This window comes from Rhinolophus sinicus, chromosome 15 (assembly GCF_057876585.1).
Source record: "Rhinolophus sinicus isolate RSI-liver-muscle chromosome 15, RSI-T2T, whole genome shotgun sequence".
NCBI classification, from domain to species: Eukaryota; Metazoa; Chordata; class Mammalia; order Chiroptera; family Rhinolophidae; genus Rhinolophus; species Rhinolophus sinicus.
The window spans coordinates 9,482,165-9,508,162 of NC_142515.1; the positions used below are offsets into that span (position 1 = coordinate 9,482,165).

At 36.9% G+C, this 25,998-nt stretch overlaps 1 protein-coding gene across 2 annotated transcripts in view; it reads left to right on the plus strand.

The window, feature by feature from the left end:
* MCMBP (minichromosome maintenance complex binding protein) overlaps positions 1–25,998 on the plus strand; it is a 38,315-nt gene that overhangs the window by 6,826 nt on the left and 5,491 nt on the right. Inside the window, exons 2-13 of one of the 2 annotated variants that reach the window (XM_074338973.2) lie at positions 7,349–7,434; positions 8,045–8,185; positions 8,316–8,357; positions 10,518–10,619; positions 13,660–13,804; positions 16,042–16,193; positions 17,985–18,085; positions 20,921–21,093; positions 21,414–21,537; positions 22,842–22,959; positions 23,898–24,063; positions 24,994–25,127. In XM_074338973.2, the coding sequence (XP_074195074.1) occupies positions 7,349–7,434; positions 8,045–8,185; positions 8,316–8,357; positions 10,518–10,619; positions 13,660–13,804; positions 16,042–16,193; positions 17,985–18,085; positions 20,921–21,093; positions 21,414–21,537; positions 22,842–22,959; positions 23,898–24,063; positions 24,994–25,127 (1,484 nt within the window). Of the gene's footprint in view, positions 1–7,348; positions 7,435–8,044; positions 8,186–8,315; positions 8,358–10,517; positions 10,620–13,659; positions 13,805–16,041; positions 16,194–17,984; positions 18,086–20,920; positions 21,100–21,413; positions 21,538–22,841; positions 22,960–23,897; positions 24,064–24,993; positions 25,128–25,998 lie in introns of both variants that reach the window. The other variant, XM_074338974.1, reaches the window with a different exon arrangement.

The following is a 25,998-nucleotide window of genomic DNA, read 5'->3' on the forward strand; positions in this document are numbered from 1 at the left end:
TTGTCCCTCCTATTTTAGAATTTTTGTTGTTGAGTTCTGCTGTGTTGATGCCGTTTCATGTTGGCATGGGTATCACATCTCAGATTTGGATAATTTTGTTATAATTGTATATAGTTAATTCTTTGAATTAAGAATAACTTCCCAAGTTCCTGCAGGATGAAAATGCTCAATTCTTTACTCAGTAGTATTTATAGCTACTTAATAGTTTGAATTTGGTCTTTTCGAACACCTGCCAAAGATAAGTTAGGCAGTTACCAAATCCTATCACTGATGTTATTAACGCATTTTCTTGATTGATTCTTTAGTTTTAAAGCAAATAACAGTTTAAGAAGAATACATTTCAATATTACAGATAATATTCAAATTCAGTAAAGTAATTCATGTATGAGCTAAAATTTGCACCTACTGCACCGCTCATTTCACACTGTTTCACTATTTTAAGTATCAAAAACAAACTCCACGTTGTCTAAGAAAATAGAATTGAAGTAACGCAACTTCTGTTTCTTCATCGTTACAAGCACTGTGTTGTTTCCTTCAGATCTCGTGTCTCCGAGTTAGAGTACCATGGGGTTAGGGGACACTAACTGTGCCCTAGGCAAGTTTCAACTGCTCTGGACCACTTAGAGCTTTACTGTTCAAATGCACATAGCTGAGTCTGTTGGGAGCTAATGATGTAACGGGATTCTCTGAATTAATTTACACGTAGAATGCAATATTTATTAAAGGGTAAGTAGTAAAAATGTGCTAATTTGACACTTCCATGTATATTAAAACTCAGAAGTAACAACAATTGTTTAGGATTTAGACCAACAAAAGATTTTCCAAGGAAGAGTATTTTTATCACTGATATTGTTTAGAATTGCAAATGAATGGTGACTATAAAAGCAGACTGACTTTTAGTTGGTTTTGTTATTTTTAAGTTCTCTCCTTATTGCTGGCACGGGGTGGGGGGGGTCACACCACTCCTACCATTTTTTTTACTAGACACTGCTTGGCCCCTCTTCCTAACTTTTGAGTGTGAACATGTCAAATTAATTAACCTTTTTTTACCACAATTTCATTACCTATAAAATGGGAATAAGAGATTCCACAGGGATTCTCATAGGGATTAAATGAATACAAAGTACTTAGAATGGTGCCTGACATAGTCTTAAGAGTTCATGAAACTTTAGCTACTATTACTTCGTTATAATTTACAATCATTATTCTAAAAAAATATATTTTACCTCCATTTGAGTCTCTTTTCTCCCATCCTGGTTTTTGAAGACTGTTTTTTTTAGTTCTTTTAGATTGACAGCAAAATTAAGCCAAAGGTATAGTGGTTTCCCAATTACCTCCTCACCCCCAAACATGCATAGCTTCCCCCATTATCAACATCCCCACCAGAATGATACATTTGTCACAGTTGATAAACCTACATTGACACATCATTGTCACCCAAAGTTTATGGTTTACATTAGTTCATTCTTGGTGGTGTACATTTTGTGGCTTTGGACAAGTATATAAAACATGGACCCATCATCATAAGAGAAGCCGTAAATGTAAATGCACCTAACAGCTGAGTTTCAAAATACATGAAGTAAAAACTGACAGAACTGAAAGGAGAAATAAACAAATCTCTAGCCGTAACTGGAGATTTTACTGTTCATCTCTTAGTACTCTGTCTACTAGAGTAGATAGAAAATCAGTTACGATAGAGAAGAACTGTATAGCACCATTACCAAGTGGACCTAACTGACATTTGTGGAACACTCCACCCAACAACAGCAGAGTGGACAGTCTTCAAGTGCACATGGATCATTCAGCAAGATAAACCACCGCCTGGGTATTAAGCTAATATTAACAAACTTAAAAGAATTGAAATCCTCAAGTATGTTCTCTGACCATTATAAAATTAGATTAGAAATAAATAACAGAAAGATGACAAAAAAATTCAAACTTGTGGAAATAACACTTCTAAGCAATCCATGGAACAAAAAAAAGTCTCAGGGAAATTTAAAAATATTTTGAACTATATGAAAATAAAAACACATCAAAATTTGTGGGGTACAGCCAAGATGTGCTAAGTGGCATTAAGTGCATTTATTAGAAGAAAAAGAGGTCTCAAATTAATAATTTAAGTTTCTACCTTATGAACCTAGAAATGAAGAGAAAAACAAACCCAAGTCAAACAGGAGAAAGGAACTAATAAAGAGCAGAAGTAAATCAAACTGAAAACAAAGAAAAACAGAAAAATCAATGAAACCCAAAGCTATTTTTTTTAAACGAAAAAGATCGATAAAATTCATGAGCCTATCGCCAGACTAGCAAGGAAGACACAAATTACCAGTATCAGAAATGAAGGGGGATATCAACATAGAGTGGATGGACATGAAAAGGATAATATAAAACCAGTTCTATGAATATAAATTTAACATCTTAAGTGACACAGACCAATTCCTCAAAAAACAGTATTCATTTCCTATTTCTGGTGTAACAAGTCACAAATTTAGTGGCTTAAAACAAGATAAATTTATTATCTTACATTTTTGGAGGCCAGAATGATGCGTGTCTCACTCGGATAAAATCAATTTGTCAACAGGACAGTGTTCCTTTCTGGAGGTTCTATAGGAGGATCTATTTCCTTGTCATTTTCTAGCTTCTAGAATCCGCCAGCATTTCTTGGCTTGTGGCCCCCTTCCATCTTCAAAGCCAGCAGCAGCAGGTCGAGTTCTTTTCACATCTCACTCTGACTTCTTCTGTCCCCGTCTTCCACAGATAAGGACCCTTGTGATTACATTGGACCCACCCAGATAATCTCCCTGTTTTAAGGTCATGTGATTATCAACTTTAATTCTACTTTCTACCTAAACTTTCCTTTGCCATGTAAGATAATATATTCACAGGTTCTGAGGATTTTGATGTGGACACCTGTGGGGGTGCCATTATTCTGCCTACCACAACCACATACTTTCCAGACTCACCCGCAGCCTCTATTCTAGTTTTTGTTTCTATGACTTTGCCTATTTTAGGTACCTTAGATAAGTGGAATTATATAATATTCTTCTGCGTCTGGATTATTTCCCTTAACATCATGTTTTTAAGGTTCATCTCTGTTGCCCTAATTGTTTTTGACAAAAGTACAAAATGCAATTCAATGGAAAAAGACACTTGAACAAAGATGTTGAAAGAACTAGACATTTATATGCAAAAATAGGAATTTTAACCCATAAATCTCATATCTTATACAAAAATTAACTCAAAATGGGTCTAAGTATAAAAACTAAAACTTTTAGAAGTAAACAGAACTTTGCGACCTAGGATTTCGCAGTGAGTTCTTAGGGATGCACCAAAGACAACACATACAATAAAACTTTGATAATCAAACTGGGCATCATCAAAATTAAAAATTTGTGTTCTACAAAAGATATTAGGAGAATGAAAAAACGAGTTGTAGACTTGGAGAATATATTTGAAAAAATCATAGATCGAGGACTTGTAGCGAGACTTGTAAAGAAAACACAATGGTAATTAAACAACCCAGTTTTTTAAAGGGGCAAAAGTTTTAAATAGACACTTCACCAGTTCAACATCGTTAACCACAAGGGAAGTGCAGACTCAAACTGATGAGATACTACACACGTATTAGAACTAAAATTGAAAAACAATACAAAAATGGTGACAATACCAAGTACTGGCAAGGATGCAAACCAGCTGGATCTCTTAACATTGCTGCTGAAAATGCAAAATGGTACAGCCAATCTGGAAAACAGAATCTTAATCATATACCCAACTGTCCCATTCCTAGGTTTTTACCTAGAGAAATGAAGGCTTATGTTCACACAAAAACTGATACATAAATGTGGGTTGTTTTATTCATAATTATCAAAACCTAGAGATAATCTAAATGTCAACAGATGACTGGAGAAACAGATTGTGGTTCAGCTATACAGTGGAATTCTACTCAGCAATCAAAAAAGATTGGGGTACCCAAGGCCACCCCTGCCCTTAGAGATTCACTAGAAGGACTTGTGTGATTCAGTGTATAGCTGTACTCATGGCCAAGGTTTATTACAGCAGCATAGTGAGGATACACAGCTGGATAATAAAATGGAATCTGGAGCAGTCCATGTGTGGGCTTTCTTATGCTCTCTCCCATGGGAGAGTTCATAGACTCCGTATTGTTAAAATGTCAGTTCTCTTCAGATTAATCTCCAGACTCAACACAATCAAAATTTCAATAGCCTTTACATAGAAGTTGACAGGTCTACTTTCAAAATTATGTAAAAATGTTGATAGAGGATCAGAATAATCAAGACAAACTTGAAGCACTTAACTACCTGATTTTAAGACGTACTATCAAGCTATAGTGATTAAGACAGTATGGTATTGGCATAAGGATAGACAAACAGATCAAAGAAACAAATAGAGAATCTAGAAGTAGACTGACAAAATCAGTGAGTTGGTTTTTGACAAAAGTGCAAAAGCAATTTAGTGCTAGAGAGTCTTTAAATAATGCTGGAACAAGTGCAATCTTTTTGGGGGAGAAAATGATACAGATTACAGACCTAAATATGAAATACAGAAAACATAGGACATATTTATGACATTGGGGTTATTAACCATTAAAGATAAATTAGACTTCATCAAAATGAAAAACTTCTCATCAAAAGACACCATTAAGAATGTGAAGAAGAAAGCTACAGAGAAAATGTTTGCCCTACATGTGTCTGACAAAAGACATACATCTAGAAGACACAAAGAATTAGTACTTCAGTTCTCCTGACCCCTTAAACTAAAGCAAGATTAAGTGCAGTGGTGCTCAAATTCCGATGGCCAAGAATTCATAGGAAATAGAACCGAGAGGTATGTGTGTGCTAAACAGGACCCACGACCCATCTTGGTCCTACTTAAACCTAAAAAGACGAATATGTGTCTCAGCAGCAGAATCCTGAGTGGGCTAGTGTGTTGGCTCAGTTACAGCAAGTAGTTAGACTATGCGGACAGGAGCCTGCCTCACTGCTTCCCCTGGGATGGCTTGGTTTGCAGGCTGCCTTGGTCACAGCGGCCACACGCAGCTTCCAGGCACTTAGTGCCCCAACTTGAAATTCTGGTCGTGCTCTTCACCTAGATCCTCTGCCAGTCCTGTGTACCTCAGCATGTTTCCGTCCTACGTCTCCACCTGGCTTACACTCTCCCTCCTTCGGAGGCCCTCTCGGAGAGTCTCGGACTTGCATTAGTTGTTGCTTTGGGCTGTTATCCTGTCTACTCATAGATTATCTTTGCTTTAAGTTCTTTCAGCTCCAAGTATCCTTGTAGAACCTGGCGTAGTGCTGGGCACACAGCAGTCTTCATAAATAATGGGTAGTTGCGTGCTTGACTTTTCTTTTTGTTGATTTACTACAGCCCTTTAATTGTCCAGCAGGTCCAGGTAGTTGTGAGCCGGCCTTTACGTGAGAACATGTTTGCAGACATGGAAGCCACTTCTAGTCCCTCTGATGAAGCTCCATCGCCTGCTACTCACGTTTCTCACACAAACGCAGTCAGAACAGCGTTGGCGTGGCAGTCACGGCTGCATAGAAGTCTTTTCTTCCAACCATTTAGTCTAGAAACAAAAATACCCATTCTTTTTTTTTTTTTTTTTTTAAATCCAGTAGTTTATTGGCACTCATCTAGTAGACCCGTGGTTCTCAAACTCCAGAGTGCACCAGAATCACTTAGAGGGTGTTTTAAAACACAAATTGCTAGGTGTCACCTCCAGAGTTTCTGATTCCGTAGGTGTGGGATGGGCTGAAAAATCTGCACTTTTAACAACTACTGGGGGGTAAAGGGGGCGGTGCTAATGCTAGTGGTCAGGGCACCAGGCTTTGAAGACCAGTTTACTGGAAGATTTAAACCTCGCTGCACATCAGGATCCCCTAGAATTTCCCCACCCCCTCCTTTTTCAGAACAGGCCTTTGCTCAGTTAAGTAAAAGTGTTTGGAAGCCCTGCTCAAGCATGATGTTAGCAGTATTTTATGACTATTTCGATCAATGGACTCTAACAAATACAGACAAAATTCTTTCACTTCATATCTCCATAGCATCTGTGTGATGAATATAAATGGTGGAAGTATTGGCCAGCTATGTGGTTTGGTGGTTCTAGTTCCCGAAGATAGGTATTCCTGATTCTGTTGATCATTCACCCTGAAGTCTTAGCCAGTTCCCCTAATTTTTCAGAGCCGTAGTTTTGTGGGTTTTTTTTAATACCTTTAACATGACATTAAAACCATCTTTCTCATCACCATCATCATTGCAAGAATCATCAATGGATGCTAAATCTAGATGAGGGGGTAAGTTCCATGACAATTATTTGCATGGTTGTGAAGTGTTTCCCACAGGTAACTTATTAATTGTAAATAACTACAGTGGAGAAACAAAGTCACTTTGACTGGGTTATCAAATTTAACATCTTCAATGAGGGAAGATGAACATCTTGTCTCTAGATGATTCCATTACAAGGACACGGCATCACTTATGTCGTAGTCTGACTGATAACACATAATTGCAACAGATCATAAGGAAACATCAGAGAAACCCGAAATGAGGAGCATCCTATTTTTTTAGGGCCTCTATTCTTAAATACGGTTGTCATAAAAGATAAAGATTGAGGAAGTGTTCCCGATTCACGGAGATTAAAGATACATGATAGCTAAAGCAGTGTGTCGTGCTAGACAGGGTCCTGTACTGAAGGGGGAAAGTGCAATAAAGGATAGTTTTGGGTCAAATGACAAATTGGAATGTGGGTGGTAGATTAGATAAAAAGTATTGTATCAATTTTGAAATTCCTGAGGTTGATATTGTGTGGTCATGTGAGATATTCTCTTTATTCTTAGGAAACATACATTGAACAACTTAAAGGTAGTAAAAATATATGTTGTATGTAACTTAATCGCAAATGGGTCAGAAAAATATATATGAGAGAGAGCAAGTGATGCAGCAAATGGAGCAAATATACAGGTGTTCTTTGTACTATTCATGCGACTCTGGAAAATTTACTCCAAAAAAAAATAGAAATAAATAAACGTCTGCTCAGGGTAGTTGTAAAGATTTAAAAAAATCTATAAAAAACATTTTCAAAAAGCAGTGTGCTTTTCAAATGAGGGTTCGTGTGCTGCTTTGTCTACGGTGCCGCGTCTCCTTCTATGGGCATTGCTAGCCCCTGAGAACCCGGGAGGTCAACATCGCCCTGATTTGTAAGATGCAGCCTGCCAGTGGGCGGCTTCTCGAGTGTTCTGTGCAGTGCTTCACGTGAATGTGTGACTCAGCTGAACACAGTCTATTGTTACATATTGTACCTTTACCTTTGAAAAGTGTATTTGTCTTTCAGCCCAAAATGGAGTTAATCCTGACTGGGAGAAGAAAGTAATCGAATATTTTAAGGAAAAGCTGAAGGAAAATAATGCTCCTAAATGGGTAAGTTTATTGCTGTTTGTGGAGGGAGAGGGTTGGGCCAACTTCCAGTTTCTCAGTAGAGTAGTAATCCACATATAATTTTAAAATACATAAATTAATGTGTACTGCCTTCTGCGTTAAGTGCTGTTAAGTGCATATGTATTCAAAGATTTTGGTCTCGCAAAGTTAAATTCAAGCAATTAAGTGTTTCTGTATTGATGCCTGTAGGTGGCAGTAACTGACCACGCTACTTTTCCAAGACAGAAAAAAAAATCAGTAGTTGCAAGAGCTTTGATTATTACCTTCATTTAAAAAGAATTGGCATGTACTCGTTTTAAGAGAAGAGCTCAACAAAGCAAATGGCCTTTCCCCTACTTGAAAAGTGTTCTGAAGGGAAAGCATCCTCTTACATTATAGTCAAATGTCTTTATACAAATTTGCAAGAACTCAGAAGTACTTTTGTCCAGCAATTATGTTATGTTGACTATTGAGATTATTGGCTTCCTAATAGGGCTGAATTTTGGGCGTGTGTTGCAGTTTGAGTCTGGACAGATAGTCTATGTATGTGTATGAGCTTAATGTTTTATAGACAGAATATCTTTATTAACTTGACTGCTTGCTTTCTTTGCAGGTACCATCACTGAATGAGGTTCCCCTTCATTATTTGAAACCTAACAGTTTTGTGAAGTTTCGATGCATGATTCAGGATATGTTTGACCCTGAGTTTTACATGGCGGTTTATGAAACGGTTAACCGAAACACAAAAGCACGTGTATGTATTACTTTTTTCCATGGAACTTTCTGTTTATAATTAGTGGTTTTCATTTTGTCCTCGTATTGTCTATGGTAGTTTTGATTCAGGTAGACTGATAAAATACTTCTGTCCTTTGTTTGGGTTACAGGTGCTTCATTTTGGAAAATACAGAGATGTAGCAGAGTGTGGGGTATGTATCCTTAAGATATATAAAACATTTTTAACAAGAATTTTTATTACTCTTCTTTGGTTGATCTTAAATTGATCTTGTGTATAAATAAGTTTTAAGAAGTCACATGAAATGTTTTCTTTATTTGCCTTTGTTTCTCTGATATATTTTTGGTCTTCTAAAAATCTCTTAGAAGGAATATTGTAAATAACAAAACTAATTCCTTTATTTTCCCAATGTCTGTATACTTGGTTAAAAAAATTATAGGGTATGATAAATGCTTTAAAAATGAAAGTGGAAGATTAACTTAATTACACTTGCTTAATTAAATTTGATTAAATTCTGCCCTATTTTCCTGGGAGGAAAAAGGTTTTTAATAAGCTTTCTTTGATGAAAGGAAGTAATAGAAGCTCTCTTAAGTATCAATAATGGGAGAGGGAAGAAGGCAGAATACTGGATATAATTCTAGTTGTGAAAGGAATAGTCTTGAGGGAGAAACTTACTAGAAAAGCAGTTATAGAGGAACCACAGTATATCTGCACTTCTTAAAATTGATTTTCTGATAATAGGTGAACAACATGTAGAATTAAATTTAATTTCATTCAGACACCTGTTCAACATGCCAGGCATTATAACTGGGAAAGTTTAAAATTTAATAGTAAAAAAAAAGAAAAAAGATATGTCCAAATAAATATATTAACCGAAAATGTCTCCCATATTTTACTTTTTGTTTTTCATGTGGTTCTGTTGAAACACAGACAATAATTGTCAATTTTTGGAATGAAAACAAGTAGCAGAGGTGAGGATCGACCAGGCAGGTGCTTAGGCAAGCCCTCAGGAGAAAGGGGGGACCTTGGTGGAGTTACCTCCATTCGGGGTCTAGTTCTCTGCTGTGCAGTTCCATAGTCTATTTAATCAGGTTTTCTAGGGCTATTTCCATCCTGGACGTCTGACTCCTGCTTACTCAAATCTCAAGAGGTTGATTTATGAACCCTAATACCAGCCCACTGATTCACAGAAACTTTTCCTCATTGAATAAAATGTTCTAGTTCAGTTGGCCAATCTGGACAGAAGAACAGTCCTAATTTGGAAGGTTGCCGGAAATATTTTATTAAACAAAAGTGTAACTTCCTACAATTCTTGAGCGTAATGGACTCATGAAAGATGGATTTGCTTGATTTTACACATGATGACCTTCAAGTCTCCCAGTGTCTATTTTCCTTTAGAGTGTTTATAAGGTAAAATGTGCCAAGTCTAATGAGTCAACTTGTAAGTGCTCACTGCATTCCTTATTTAAGGAGCCCAAGTCATATTAGGCAAATTTATGAATACACAACTTTTTCTAGTACTCAGTAATACAGTGTCCCTACAGCTCAGTAATCTCAGCATCTGGAAATAGGAAAATAAAACAGATGTGACTGTCTATCTATGACACTACCAAAGAGAAAGACGGTTCGTACTGTGTTGCCAAGAGTCATAAATAAAAGTACCATGCCAGGAAAAGGGGACTTTGGGCCTGGCAAGGAAGAAACAGCAATCTCAGTTTATATTATCTCAGGCTCAAAGTTGATGTCTGTTTTCTGGGTCCTTTTTACCCCCTACAAAATGGAATATACATCTTATTTACTTTTAACAGGATTTTTTTGTACCACAAAATTAATGTGTTTATTAAAGTAATTTTTTCATGTTACACCTTGGGTCCTTTCTACCTCTTAGCATTTTCTAAGCATATATGAAATACAGAATATGCGTTTTTATAAAATAATATCTGAGTCTTAAATCTCATCTTAGCTACCTCGTCATGAGTATTTCATTCAATTCCTATTATATAGGTTAACCCTGGTACTTTTCTACAAAAGAAACAGTGGGATTACCATGTGCTTTGTCTTTGAAAAAAAATAAAACATCCTGTTTATAAAAAAGGATTTAATTCTGTAATGTAGGGTGCCGTGTTCTATGGGCGTGAGGGAAGGTAGTATATTGATTATTACATGTGAGATGCTTTTATGTCAGTTTTCTTTTAAAAAATGATAGTTTGGATTTAGTAGTTGCTTCTTAATTAACTCTTAATGTGAAATATTTACTATGGTTTTATAAATAACATAAAAATGTGGTCGCTAATTTTTTTAAAAATTGTTTTTCTTAATAAAATTTTTAAAATGTTTTTTTTGTACATCACAGCCTCAGCAAGAAGTTGATTTAAACTCTCCACGAACTACCACTTTGGAAAGACAGACTTTCTATTGTGTTCCAGTGCCTGGGGAATCTATGTGGGTAAAAGAAATATCCTTTATCTGAATTTTATGTGTTGAATGGTTCCTGATTATTTTCTTAATTGAAAAGACTAATTTAGAGTGTGAGTTTTTAAAAACTTAGTCTTTTTACGGCAGTGAAGCTAGCAGGGGGGAAAAAACCTATAAAACAACTTAAGTATTCATCAATGAGAAATTATAAAATTATGGTACATTCTCATAGTGAAATTACTGTTAAAAAGATTGAGGTAGATTTAAAGATATTGAAAAAGAGAGTACCGTGATAATTAAGTAAAAAAAGTTTCAAATTAGAACTATTAATAATTCTACTTTTCTTAAGGGAAAACAATATGTTGCTTCATTTAAGAGGAGATTGTGGAAACATCTTTGTCTTTCTTTTAACTTTTTTTAGTTGGTAATTTTTTTAGGCATAATTCACATACACTGAAATGTATAGATTTTAAGGGTGCACTTTAGTGATTTACACTGCAAAATAAACAGTTTGTGCCAGAAAGTTCCCTTCTGCCTTTTTCTAGTCAGCAGCCCTCCTTTGCAGCCACTGTCCTGATTTCTTCGTTTCACCTGTTTTTGAATGTCATACAGATGGAACCCTATGGTAGAGAGTCTTTAGTGTCTGATGTCTTTTGTCTGCCCAGTGCACTTGAGATTCATCTCTGTGTGTGTATTGTAGTTCATTCCTTATATTGCTGATGGTATGTGTTTATATTGTCTCCATTTGATGAGCATTTGGATGGTTTCTAGTTTGGGGCCTGGCATTTTCTTTGTAAGAAGATTTTCAATTCAGTTTTTTAACTGTGTGTGTGTGTGTGTTAAATTGTATCTTTCAAGGAATTGTTTAAAATCATTTACTCTCAGTTGAATCTATGTCAATAACACACAGCTTTTCATGATATTTCCTTATTTTTCTCTTAATGTCCAGGGGATATTTAGCAGTGATATCTTTCATTTTCAATGTTAATTTTTTCTCTCTTATTCTTGATCAGTGTTCTTGGTGATTTGTCAGAGAACCAACTGTTTGCTTGAATTTTTTGTTTTCTATTTCATTGATTCCTGCCCTTATTAGTTTGGTTTTAATTTCCTCCACCTCCTAAAGTAGATGCTCAGATCATTAATTTCAAATCTTTCTTTTTTTCTGATAGCATTTAAGTCTATAAATTTCTCTAATCACTGCTTTAGTTGCATTCCACATATTTTGATTTGTTGTTTTTCTATCATTAAGTTAGAAATATTTTCTAATTTCCCTTATGATTGCTTCTTTGATCTTGATCTTTACAACAATCTACTTCTATTTGTCCCCCTCGTTCTTTGTGCTATTGTTGTCACACACTTCACTTGTACTTATATTGTAGAGCCCAATAAATTGTTACTTTTTGCTTTAAGCAGTTGGTTATCGTCTATGTAAATTAAGAAGTGAGGAAAAAATACATCTTTTATATATTTGTGTACATGTTTATTTCCAGCTCTCTTTGCATTTCATCTGGACTCATTTTACTAAGCCTTTTTGTTAAGTACGGATCTGTTGATGATGAATTCTGTCAGCTTTAACTGAAAATGTCTTTAGTTCACCTTTATTTTCAAAGGATATTTTCATGGGAGATGGAATTCTTGATTGACAGGTATTTTCCCTTTCCAACACTTGAATGGTATTGCTCCATTGTCTTCTGATGAAAGGTTAGCCATCACATCTTTCCTTTGTATGTAATGGCTTTGATTTTTTTCTGGCTGCTTCTAATGTTCTCTGTCTGTGGTTTTCTTCAGTTGATTATGGTGTGCCTAGTTGAGGGGTTTTTTTGTGTTTTTCTTTCTTGGGGTTTTTTTGTTTTGTTTTTTCGAGCTTTTGGATTTGTGGGTTGGTATTTTTTTCAGATTTCAGCCTTTATTTTTTCAAATATTTTTCTGTCCCAGTCTTTCATTGTCTTGTTTTCTAGGACTCCAGTCACATGATCATTAGACTACTTGTACTCCAGGTGGCTGAGACCCTGTTCTTCTTTTTTCTTTTTTCCTTCAGATATTTTATTTTTCAGTTGTAGATTTTTCATTTGGTTCTTTTTCATTGTTTCCATTTCTCTGCTAATATTCCTCATCTGAGTCATACATGTCTTTATTTTAAAATTGTACATTTTATAATTGTGTTTTAATGTCTTTGCTAATTTCAGTATGTAGGTCCTTTCTGGGTTTGCTTCTATTGATACTATTTTTAATCCTGGTTATTGGTCATATTTTCCTGCCTTTTCCTATAACTAATAATATGTTGTTGTATGCTCATATACAACATTGTAAGTTTGGTTTTGTCTTCATTTCAAGAATGTTGCAATTTGTTCGGATGGGCAGGTGATTTAAGTGGATCACTCTATCCTTGTCAAGGCTGGTTTGGGGATTTGTTAAGGTAGGTGTGGAGCAGCCCCTGCTCTGGGGGACACAGTCCCACCTCATGAGATGCGCTGTTTCTGGGTGCCCAGGATGTTTATCAGGGTCCAGTTCTGAGTGTGGCACAACTTCCAGAATCTCCATTTAGCTCCTAGCCAACCAGCAGCTGTTCTCTGTTAGGCCTCAAGGAATCCTGACACAGCTGTATATTTATCCAAAGACCCCATGGAACCAACTCCTTCCCCTCTAGTAAGTACCGCTCTGCAAATTCTAGTGGCTTCAGTAGCTCTGAACCATGTGCTGTGTTTTCTATCCAGCAAGAGCAGGTCCACCGCTTCTTTGTTGCAATTTAGAAAATACCCCAAGAGAGAGCTGGGGCAAAGTGGAGTTTACTCAGTATGTTACTCCTCATTTGAAGAGCATAACCTTATGTGCTCTCTTGCCCAATGACTGAAAACAGTTGCTTCATGTCTTTTGTCCAGTTTCTCAGTTCTTTACAGCTTGGGTTGGGGTGTAAGGTTGAGCTGTTACTCTCATGACCAAAACTGAAGTCCAGCTTTCTTTCAAAAAGACATTTTTATTTTAACCAAAAGGCTAAATTAATAATCTTTCACTGTTCATATAATTAGCATAACAGGCTGTTCCTCAGTTCATGGTAGTCTTTTCTTAACCTTGCATTTAACGCCTATATTAATGCAAACCAAGCTCGAGTCAGTCCTTCAACGTCCTATACTCCCAGTCGGCACAAGAGGAGTTATGAAGATGATGAAGATATGGACCTACAGCCTAACAAACAGAAAGACCAGCACGCAGGCGCCAGACAAACAGGTAGTGTGCGCCAACAGACTTTCTGGAGACCGCGACTCTCTCTGTGGATTTGTTTTCAGAATTTATTGTTGCGTGATACAGCTCTAGTGATTTGATAACTTTGCTTTCGTGGTTATCAAAATTATAGACAGTTCTGGAGTTTTTACAGTACTCTTTGATCAGGCTATGCTCTATAACTGAGCAAACAGGAATCACTTAGTGAGCAGTGGCTGCTCTCCTGTCAAAAGTTTTTAAGGGTTTCAAGGGGTTAGCTGAAAAAGGTCTTTATTTTTCTGTCTGTTCTTAAGTGATACAGGAGCATAGTATTTTAAATGATTACATCCTTATTTTCTTTTTGGAGTAGTGATACTTTAATTTAGTAAGACTGAAAATATTAGGGAAAACATGAAGTTGTGATTCACTAGATACTTACTCCTAAACTTTAAAGTAGATAATCCTTAGAATAGTCACAGTTCTCTTCTATTTACATACGTTTGTAGTGGCTTATTTCTTAAAACACAACTAATTCTGATTAAAACAAGGAGACCAAAAGTTGAATTTTCTAAGAGCATAAGAGAATTTCTGAATTGGCATATATCATTATTGATTTCACCACGGTTTTTATGCGCAGTGAATTTCTTTATTATGGCAGGTAGATAAATGTATCTTTATTTCTCTTTTTATGTTTAGTCACTTTACCATCTTTAATCAGAGGGAGAGGAGGTAAAACAACTTAGTCTAGTTAATTGGTCTCTGGAAGATTGGTTTGAGAGGGCAAATATAACAGTTGGTGGTAAAGAGAAAATTACTAATGAATTTCATTTAACCATATATTAGTCTACTTTATAAGTTCATATTACTGTATTTCCTTAATGCTAAGGCATATTTTAATGTTTTTAAAATTGGAATGTTTTACAGTAAATATATACAAATGTGGCAGTATTCTTTCTTTTTCTCCACCCATCTCAAATGGTTTATTAAAATAATGGTGTATCGTAACAATAAATGACAGAATCCAGGTCATTGTAAATCTTTCTTTTCACTTTAAGCAATTGATGCTCCTTTCTAGTTTTGCCACTTTTGTTTGAATGTCATTCTGCAGGGCTTTTAATTTTTTATTGGCGTGCATTACTTATGTAAAGTTTAACTTGTTTGTTGATTTCTAGGCAATCTTACAGGCTCTAAATATTTTTAAACTTTTTTTTGAGATAAGTACAGATTTCCATGTAGTTGTAAGAAATAACGCAGAGGGATCCTCTGGACTCTTGACCCAGTTTCCCCAGTTGTATAACCAGAAGACTGTCATAACCAGGAAAGGGACATTGATACAATGACTTGTTCAGAATCCACATTTTTTACATGCACCTATTTGTGTGTGTATTTCGTTCTGTGCAGTGTCATCACGTGTAGATTCATGTGATCACTACTGCAGTCAAGATACAGAACAATTCATTACTTGGATTTTTCATGTTGCCCTTTTAGAATCATGCCTGCCTCTCCCCTCCCTTCAAGTCTTTAATCCCTGATAACCACTGATGTCTCCATCTCTATTTTGTTACTTCAAGAATGTTATATAAATGGAATCTTAAAGTATATAAACTTTGTGGCTTGGCATTTTTCATTCAGCAAAATTCCCTTGAGATCCATCCAAGTTGTTGGCATGGGTCAACAGTTTAATCCTTTTTATTGCTGAGCCATATTCTGTGGTATGGCAGGCTATATATTGATTCTAATTAGTTATCAGCCCTAAACTGTGACGACTTAAGGGACAGAGGCTATCTTTTAATCATCTTTGTGTCCCCAACACAAAGTCTGATTCCTGGTACATAGTAGACTTTAATAAATATATGGTAAGTGAATTTATTGCTATGTGGTTTTATGTAGAAAAAAATATGTTCTACCAAGGTGGTTTTGTTGCCACTAGACCATGTATTCCTTAGGTCAAAGATGTGGGAGAAACCGTATTAAATATATTTTCAAAAGTTCTTATAGTTACGATTTGATGGGGGAATTTGTTCCCATTTTATTGTAGAAGGAACAATGATTACATTTTCAGGTCGTCATGATAATAATTGTTCTTTTTTAGGTCAGACAGGAGGCTTTGTTAATATGTGTTACTTCCTTAAAAACCACAACAAATGAAAGTTTGCAAGCTCAGAAGCATCATTTATGTCAACCTTGAAAGGCTCGTTAGGAAGGTTCTGTATCTCCAGAAGACCTTAGAAATGACTAAGTACAATGGTCTCCTTTGAATTTAGGGAGTGTTGGTGGTCTTCAGTGGTGTGGAGAGCCAAAACGTTTAGAAACTGAAGCATCTACTGGGCAACAACTGAACTCCCTGAACCTCTCTTCTCCTTTTGACCTGAATTTCCCACTGCCAGGAGAGAAGGGCCCTGCGTGCCTTGTGAAGGTAATGACCTTTCAGAGACCTGACACGGACACAGATGTTACGTGTCTCAGCAATTAAACTGGAAAAGTCTTAGCGTTTGCATTAGTTTTCTATTGCTGCTGTAACAAATCACCACAAACTTAGTGGCTTAAAACAAAAGTGTATCCTCTTACAGGCTTTGGGTCAGAAGTCTGACATGGAGCTTCCTGTGGGTGAAAGCAAACTGTCAGCAGGGCTGCATTCCTTTCTGAAGATTCTAGGGGAGAATCTGTTTTCTTGCCTTTTCCAACTTTCTTGAGGTGCCCACCTTCCTTGGCTTGTGGACCTTTCCTCCATCTTCATAGCCAGCAACAATGCATCTCTCTGACCACTTTTTCATGGTCACATCTCCCTCTGACCAAAGGTAGAAAAGATTCTCCAATTTTAAGGGCCTATGTGGTTAGATTAGACCCACCCAGATAATCCAGGATAATTTCCCCATCTCAAGACACTTTTGCTTATAAAATAACATATTCTCAGATTTCAGGGATTAGAATGTGGGCATCTTTGGGAAACCATGTTTCTGCCTACATAGCATTCTTCAAGAATATTTCAATCACAGAAGTGGAATAATCTTTAAATTCATCTGTCTATTCTTTTCTATATTACTTCTGAGGTTGTAGTATCTACTTCATTTTCACCATTCTTTCTCTTACCAAATCCATTTCTCATTTGTATTTAAAATAGAAGGAAAAATTCTATTGATAGTTCTTTTATCTGCTTATCCTCATGTGTTTTTTTTTAAGGTTTTTTTTTTAATTCTTTTTAAATTTTTTTTATTGGGGAATATTGGGGAACAGTGTGTTTTTCCAGGACCTATCAGTCATTGTCCTTCAATCTTAGTTGCAGGGGGCACAGCCCACCATCCATGCGGGAATTGAATGGACAACCTTGTTGTTACAGAGTTCAAGCTCTAACCAACTGAGCCAGCGGCCGCCTCTCTAGAAGCTCCGAGGCAGTTCGTTGTCTTCAATCTAGTTGCGGAGGGCGTAGCTCACTGGCCCATGTGGGAATTGAACAGGCAACCCTGTCATTCAGAGCTCGTGCTCTAACCAACTGAGCCATCTGGCCGCCCTCATTTTTGAATCCTAGTAGATGAACAGGTGATACCCGTTTCAGAAATGATCATTGAGAATCTCCATTCTTATTTTTGTGGTTTTAACTTAAGGACACTTCAGTTATGTTACACGGGGACGAGAATTACAATATTTGTCCTGCCATGCTTACATTGGGTCTCAGCAAGAGGAGGCCGCGACAGTTACTGAAGTCCATCATGACAAACAACTTTGAAAGATTTTTTTTGTTGTGACAAACCTCATGGTTTTTCTCAGTTTTGTGTTAACCCTCCTATTGTTGCATAGTTTGTACAGAAGTCCAAACTTATAATCCCTGGATTTTTTTTCCCCCTCTTGGTGTGGTTAATAGATTTTGAGATAATGCATCTTCTAGTTTCAGTTGACCATCATCCTTTAGAAAAAGCGTTTCCTTTGAAGTAGTGTGGTATATTCATAACAGACATTAGTCTGGGAGTCAGGAGTCCTGAGTTTTAGTTGTTAATTTACTTGCTAACTAGCAGAATGACTTCAGGCAAGTACTTGACTTATCTTGGTCTCAATTTATGAAATAAAGGAGCTGTTTTAAGGTCTATTTCCGGATCTAAAATTCTAAGATACTATATCATTATTAGTATTTTACTGCAAGACTAATAATACCTTGTGCTTTTTTGGGTGTTATTTAATCCTAACAACATGGTTTCATGTGGTATCTTGTTAGGTCTATGAAGACTGGGATTGTTTCAAAGTAAATGACGTTCTTGAGTTATATGGCATACTGTCTGTAGATCCTGTGCTAAGTATCCTGAATAATGATGAAAGGTGAGTCTCTTTGCTCTTTGGGGGGGTAAAACTATTTTGATATAATTTCTAACTTTCAGAAAAGTTGGAGGATAGTTATAAAGAAGTCTTTTTCCCTTTACCCAGATTTACCAATTGTTAACACTTATGCTCCATTTGCTTTGTCATTTGTTCTCTCTTATACGCATATACACACATTTTTATACACACATACATTTTTCTGAAACACTTGATAGTAAATTGCATATATCATACCCTGAATACTTGAGTCCATGTTTTCTAAGAACAAAGACTTTATCGTATATAATGACAGTACATAACTTAAAAAAAAATGCATTCTCACAGTTCTGGAGGCTCCGAAGTCCCGGATTAAGGCATTGGCACATCGGGGTCTAGTGAGGGCCCGTTTCCTGGTTTACAGATGGCTGTCCTCTCGTTGTGACCTTGCATGGCAGAAAGCAGAAAGCTCTGACACTCTGGAAGCATAGAAGCCAGTTATTTTGTAGGGTGTCTCTCAGTTTGGGTTTGTCTGATGTTTCCTCACGATTAGATTCAGATTATTCATTTTGAGCAGGAATGTCACATAAGTGATGTATCCTTCTCAGTGTGTTACATCAGGAGACATGTGATGTTACTTTGTCCCATTACTGGTATGCATATTGATCACTCTGTTCCGTGGCATCTTCCAGGTTACTCTCCTGTAAAGTTACTATTTTTCACTTTGTAAATAACAAGTAATTTGGAAGGAGACACTTGGAAAGTATGTAAATATCCAGTTTCTCATTTAACTTTCACCAACTTATTTTAGTATTCATTGGTGATTCTTGCTTAAATCAATTATTACTATTTATTTGTTGGCATTCTACTATAAGAGAGCGAGTTCCCTCCTCCCATTTATTTATTCAAGTAATTTGTTTATATCAGTGTGGATGTTAATCTGTTATTTATTTTGAGATTCAAATATTCCCATATTTGGCACGTGGGAGCCATTTTAAGCAGGATCTTTTTGACAAGATCATATCGTTTTTGCACATACATTTTCTGATACATTAAGCTGTTTCAGCCTCATTTTGTACTTTTCATGCTCCGGCCACAATATCAGCCATTTTTCCAAGGAGTACCAGTTTCTTTTAGTGAGGAATTATATTTAAAAATCAAGATCTGTGTGCTTGTGTACTCATTGGTACTGGATTGGCATTGCTTCTGTGCCCTTTTAGTGGACAGCGCTAGGAAATGTATGTACACATACTGTCACACACACATACATATATTTCTAAGTCTATATATCAAAAGACACGAGTTCACACTGTCTTTCTAATTCTAGTTCAGCATTCTCGTCTTCCTCCTCACTTTATTTCTAATTTCCTTTTCTAATAGAAAGAACTTGAGCCCCATTATCCCTATGTATGTTTGCTCAACTCAACTCTACAGTACAGAGAAAGTAACTTCAGAAGTGGTAACCTGTACATAACACTGCGAAAGACAAGCCTAGTAACCTGAGTACAGTATCTTTTTGGTTTTTATTTTAGAATGAGGGACTGTGGGGTCCTGTGTTCCAAAGTTACTTGGGTGAGGTCTTTTCTCCCGGTTCATTGCAGTTCTGTTGTTCATTATCCATTTTACAAAATTAGGTTAATTGGTTCCCATTTTGTTTCACTTCAGAATTCTTCCTCCATCCTTATTGTTTTGATTTTTTTTTTAAGTATAGAAAACAATAACGTTGCCAGAATCAAAACTATATTGAAAGAATGCAGGGATGTCACTCCCCACTACTCTCATCCCTTCTGCTCCCTTCCCACTCATCCTTTGTATGGAACCAACCTCAGTTTCTGCTCTTATCCTTCCTGGTTTTTTTTTTTTCTTTTTTGCAAAATAGATGCATGTATATTTTATTCTTACAGAATAAGTGGCATGATATACACACTCCTACATTTTTTTACCACCCAGCAATACATCCTGAAGAACCAGCTCTTCCTCACTTTTGTTTGTTATGTTTTGAGGTTGCTGGCCTGGGTTGGAATCCTGGTGTGGCCATTACTAGCTGTGCGGCCTTGGGCTTAACTTCTCCAGTGGCTTTGTTTCCCCGTTGTAAATGAGGGTGGTTGTGAGGCTTTACTGAATTTATGTGTGCGAAGTGAAGAACGTGCCCGGGACATACACCCTACATACAGATTATCATTATCATTCCTGTATTTAAGGAGGATGGTATGAAGTGATGGTTCTGCAGGGTCAGTCTGTGAGGTCTGGAGATCTAAAAACGTTTTAGTCATCTTGTTTCAGTCATCTCACAAACATCTATCACCTGCTCACTTATTTAGCAAGTCTGAAAAACTCAGTTTATTTTCATTGCTTGTCTACTCACCATTCAAGGGAGGTTTCGTGTAAGAATAAAATTTAGGAACAACAGTAGCAAGACAGAGATAATGGACTTTCCACACAATGAATAATAGACACCTGATGGCTTTTGAGAAAAAATACCCGTTTTTGAGACATTCTGTGACCTCTTTGATGTCCCAGCTGATAGCTCAAGAAAGAATTTCTGTGTTTTGAAATAACCTAGTGAGTAGACATACTACTCATATGTCCCATTTAGTGCAGTGACAGTATGGAACCCAAGTAACTTTGGAACACAGGACCCCACATTCCCTAATACTGAGTGAAAACACTGCTCTAGAAGAATGGACTAAATACATTGTATCATAACATCCACTTGCCTGAAATCTGTGTGAGGCAACAAATGAGCCGTTTCTGTTCTTCTAGGAGATGTACAGGTGGAACTGTGCTTGGCTTGAATTCTCACTGTAGTTTTACATGTGTAGACTGACGTCTCAGAACATGCGCTCTCCCCCTCCGCAGGGACGCCTCCTCACTGCTGGATCCGATGGAATGCACGGACACAGCCGAGGAGCAGAGAGTACACAGTCCTCCTGCCTCCTTAGTGCCAAGGATTCATGTGGTTTTAGCCCACAAGTTGCAGCACATCAATCCGTTATTGCCAGCTTGCCTTAACAAAGAGGAGAGCAAAACCTGTAAGTGTAAGTGCTGAAGCCACAGACTTGTCCCCAGTGTGTCGGAGCTGCCCATGACGCACGTGTGCACACGGTGGGACTGAGTCGGGCGGCTCCTGATCACTGTCTCTGCCCATTGTCCTTTGTGGGAATTCTCTTCATTAAAGTGGGGGAGGGGAGAGTACCTAAACTGTCTTATCTTGAAGATTGGCACCTCTTACTGACCTATTGACAAGTCTGTATTAGTCGTGTACTGACTTGTGCTTTTTGTTCCACCTGTTTATTTTTTTAACCTAAGACACTTGTGTTGATTCTGAATCTGGCCTCCCTTTCTTCTCCAGTTGTTTCAAGTTTCATGTCCGAATTGTCTCCAGTCAGAGCAGAACTGCTTGGGTTCCTCACTCATGCCCTTTTGGGAGATAGTTTGGCTGCTGAATACCTTATATTACATCTCATCTCTACAGTGTAAGTGCTCTGTTCCTGGTGGGAATTTAGGGAGTTTGTGCCTTGTTGAAAGGGGAAAGGGCAGCAGAGTTTCTGAGGTAATCTTGTGTTTCACTTTATTAGGCGTCACCATCAAGTGGTTTTTATATGTTCAGTGTAACAAGTGTTACACCACGTCACAGACACATTCCTTTTTTGACCTTCTCTGAGTTACACATTTAGCATTTTGATGATGTCTCTTTAAATTTAAGAGCCAAAGTCAGATAAAGGATCTGGCTGGTGAGTAAAGTGAGCTGTTTTATCCTGTTTGCATTCTGAGTTCTCTGTATACACATTCCAAGGCTCTTTGTCTAAAAACAGTCAATGAGGTCTGTCGTGTGCACATCTAACTTTTATGTGGAGGTGAGCAGCCCTCCCTTTCAGCTCACTACAGTTCTGTTTTCTGGTTTCAAGAGTAACATGCGTGCCTTCAGCAAGTTCCACGAGCATAGAGAAGGAAACACAAATCTGTAGTCTCACAACTTAGCTGATCACCTCAGTTAACACATCTTGGCACATGCTTGTATCACTTCTTTACATACGTGTACATTCCTACATAGATCTCAGCTATACTCTAAACACAGATCTATATCTTGCTCTTACCACTTAATATGTATTAAACATCATCATTCTTGATGAACTTTTTAACAACTGCCAAGTATGTTATTATAGACAGTTGTACCATTTCCCTAAATGTTCGTTTTTCCTACTTTTTCTCTATTCTAAACCACATTGCAGTAAACATCTTTTACAAATCTTTGCTTGAAGAGGGTTTGAGACAGTAGGACATAATGGTTGTGAGTGAGCACAGACTCTGGGACCAAACTACCTGTGTTCAAATCCTAGCTCTGCCACTTCCTGGCTGTGTGAACTTGGTCGTGTTACCTAAAATTTCTGTGCCTCAGCTTTCTCATCTGTCAAACGAAGATAATACCGTGTTTCCCCAAAAATAAGACCTAGCCAGAAAATAACATGATTTTTCAGGATGACATCCCCGGAACATAAGCCCTAATGTGTCTTTTGGAGCAAAAATTAATATAAGACCCAGTCTTATTTTCGGGGAAACACGGTAATACCTACCTCCGAGTGGGGATTCAATGAGAAAGCATTCCAGGACTCAGAACAGTCCCTGGTCATTGGCTGCTATTTTTATTGCTGTTAATTCTGATAAAGTAACTGATCGGCATAATCTATTTTGAATAATACCACTAAGTTGATTTTCCCATGTTTAATTTTTGATGGAAATCACCTGAGTATCTTATTGATTGATACCTTTTTTTTTCTAGATACACAAGAAGAGACATTCTTCCACTAGGAAAATTTACAGTTAACTTGAGTGGTTGCCCGCGGAATAGTACTTTCACTGAACACTTATATCGAATTATTCAACATCTTGTTCCAGCAGTAAGATCAATACAAATTTGTATTATAAATCTAAGCAGACTTTAACAATCCATCTAGTTGTCTTTAATTCAACCCAGTATTTAACTTTGAGATTTTAATAGATGTCATTATGGGGAAACAAACCCTGTCAGGTTCTATAATTTAAAATGTGCTTGCCCCTAAACATTTCACTTTTCTTTTAATGCTTTAGCAGAAATGTCTGTAAATTTAACAATGAACCCAATTGCAATAATTCCCTTAAAATTGCACTCAGTTGATGCCACTTTGCTTGTGCAATTTGGTATCCTTTGTGTGCATCTGAACACTTGCCTCTTTAATATCTTGTGTAGTTTTTGCAGATTAAGTATAATTAACTTGCTTATATACAGCTAGGCCCTGCTCATGGTCATCTTTTGTTTCACAGGCTCTGCTTCTTAGGGGTGGTTTGCTTGTATCTATAATGTGCCTCCCCCCCCCCCCCCCCATTTTCTTTGACTTCAACGGAGCCAAAGTACAAAAAACCTCTTAAGTTTGGAAAATATATCTTATCTCATCCTTGACACCCTTCTCTCACACCCTGGATTTTAGTCCAGGGAGCACAGAGAAAACTCAGGCTTTTCTCTCCCCATCTTGATGAGTAAATAAACATTTTCTGTTTTGATACCCAGTGGTAGGTTAAAGAAGCTAAGCTTCTGGGTAGCTCACTTGTCATTTTTCTGCTTCACTGGTGAAATAAAAATCTTCAAGAATACTGAACAAGATAGTGGAGAATAAAGCAGCTCGTAGAATCAGTGAAATTCTTACTTAGGATATAGATATATTTTTGCTTCTAAGAGCTCAGGACACTACTCCTTTAAAAATTGATTAAGATCTTTCGCATAAAACTGTTTAACCCCAAATATGTTTTCTTAAAACTGGGAAACTTACTTCCTTGCTCATTAAAAAATTTCTCTTTGCAGTCCTTTCGTCTACAAATGACTCTAGAGAACATGAACCATTTGAAACTCATTCCCCACAAAGACTATACAGCCAATCGCTTGGTCAGTGGGCTCCTCCAGCTCCCCAACAATACTTCTCTTGTAATCGATGAAACTCTCCTGGAACAAGGCCAGCTTGACACCCCAGGTACGTACGTGAATATTTTCCTTCCATTTCTAACCTCCCACGAAAGCCAGACCTGATGATGATTTCTTACAAGAATAACTGTGAACAAAGACAAATTCACATTTCATAAGTATTTAGATAAATGCTTGTATAGATTTCATTCAAGTGTATATTATAAATTGTGTATATCAACTATGTTTTGTCATAGTTTTATGAAAATAGTACGATAGGACAAGTTAGTAAGTAGCTTTTTAAAGGCTGAAGAGGGAAGAGGTTTTGCCTTTAGTCATATATTACCTAAAAAAAAAATGTAGAAAAGATCTAGAACATTTTTTTACCACCCAGTGTGAAATTTAAAAATTTTTTTCAAATAATATCTGAAAAAAACAGTACATCAGCTTGTTTGGACTTAGCTCAGTTACGGAACATTATAAAATTACAAGGAAGCAGATTGCTTTTTCTGTGCTCAAATGAGAATTAAGATGACACTATGCTGGTGGTAAGTTCAGGAGGAAAAGGTAGAGTTAAAAACAATGTAAACAGTGTAGATTGGTTACATTTAAGGCAAAAGTGAGTAGCAAGTCAGTAACCTTGTTTCTATGGATAAATAGTTTTAGCTCTACCATGTTATTTTTGCCCTGTTGAACACACCACACAGGAAGTCATCAGACTGACTGGGAGCCCATGTTTTGCCTAGTTGCATATCTGATGCTCCGTATTAGATTTGGGGGGTGGGGGGGTCTTGGCCCCAGAAATACGTTTGTCTAGTTTGACAAATATTGTGTGGGAAGCATAGAAACCTAATGAACACTTAACTTAGTAATTGGACAGTGCCTCATATACTTTTTTAAAGCAGTAGAAACCTCATGTCTTATAATCAGTGTCAGCAAAACCAACTTGTTTAGATGATTAACATCAAATGACTAAAAAATTATTTTCTTGCTTTTTTAGGTGTTCATAATGTGACTGCCCTGAGCAACCTAATAACTTGGCAGAAGGTGGATTATGACTTCAGTTACCACCAGATGGAATTCCCCTGCAATATTAATGTTTTTATTACTTCGGAGGGGCGATCACTCCTACCGGTACAATGAGTCATTTTTAAATGGAGGGAGGTTGCATTGGAATGATACCTATATTTTTGTTTTGGTTCTTGGTACTGTTTACTACTAATAAGTTAAGCTTATTTCAAAATTGTGGCTGCTGATTAAGGGAATTGATTATTTTGTTCCTGCCTTGGGATAGAAACCGTATCTATGAAGAACCAGGTATCAGGAAATCACAAGACAAGCGAAGAAAGCTGTTGGGAGCAATCACTCCCACATTTAAGCATAGAAAGTAGAAGCTGACTGCAACTTGCCTGATTAACAGCCAGACCTTTGTTCTTGCTGTCTCTGCCCATTGTCTGCCAATGTTATGTGAGAAATATTTTCAAGTTCCTTTTCAAGTGGTCTTAATTACCTGGTAATTATTTATATGCTCTGTGGTGAAATGCTTTGGTAAGTAAATCATCAGTGACTGATGGAGAGAGCTCTTAATGATGAGAAATATGCCCAGTCGTTTAAAATGTATGTAGTGTCTCTGTATAAGTGTTCACTTGTGATTTATGAGAAAACTGCCTATGAATGAGAATGAAATGGTCAGTAAGTTTTCTGTGGGAAAGTGTAGATATAGAATACATATTCCATGATTAAGGACACATTGAAAGCAGTTTGATTAGCTGCTTTTTAGAGGCTGGCTACCTTTTTTTTACCTGTTTGCAGACACCATTGAGGAATCACAAGTAACCAAAAGAATAACTTTTCTAGTTATTGCTGAGGTAGTTACAGTTATGTAAATTCATGTTAAAAAGTGACCTCCCCCCAATAATAACATTTTCAAATTCCCCTAGGGGCTGGTTGAGATGATGCATCCATCCTCCTACAGTTTTAGGTTAAGTTAGGGCACTTGGAAAAT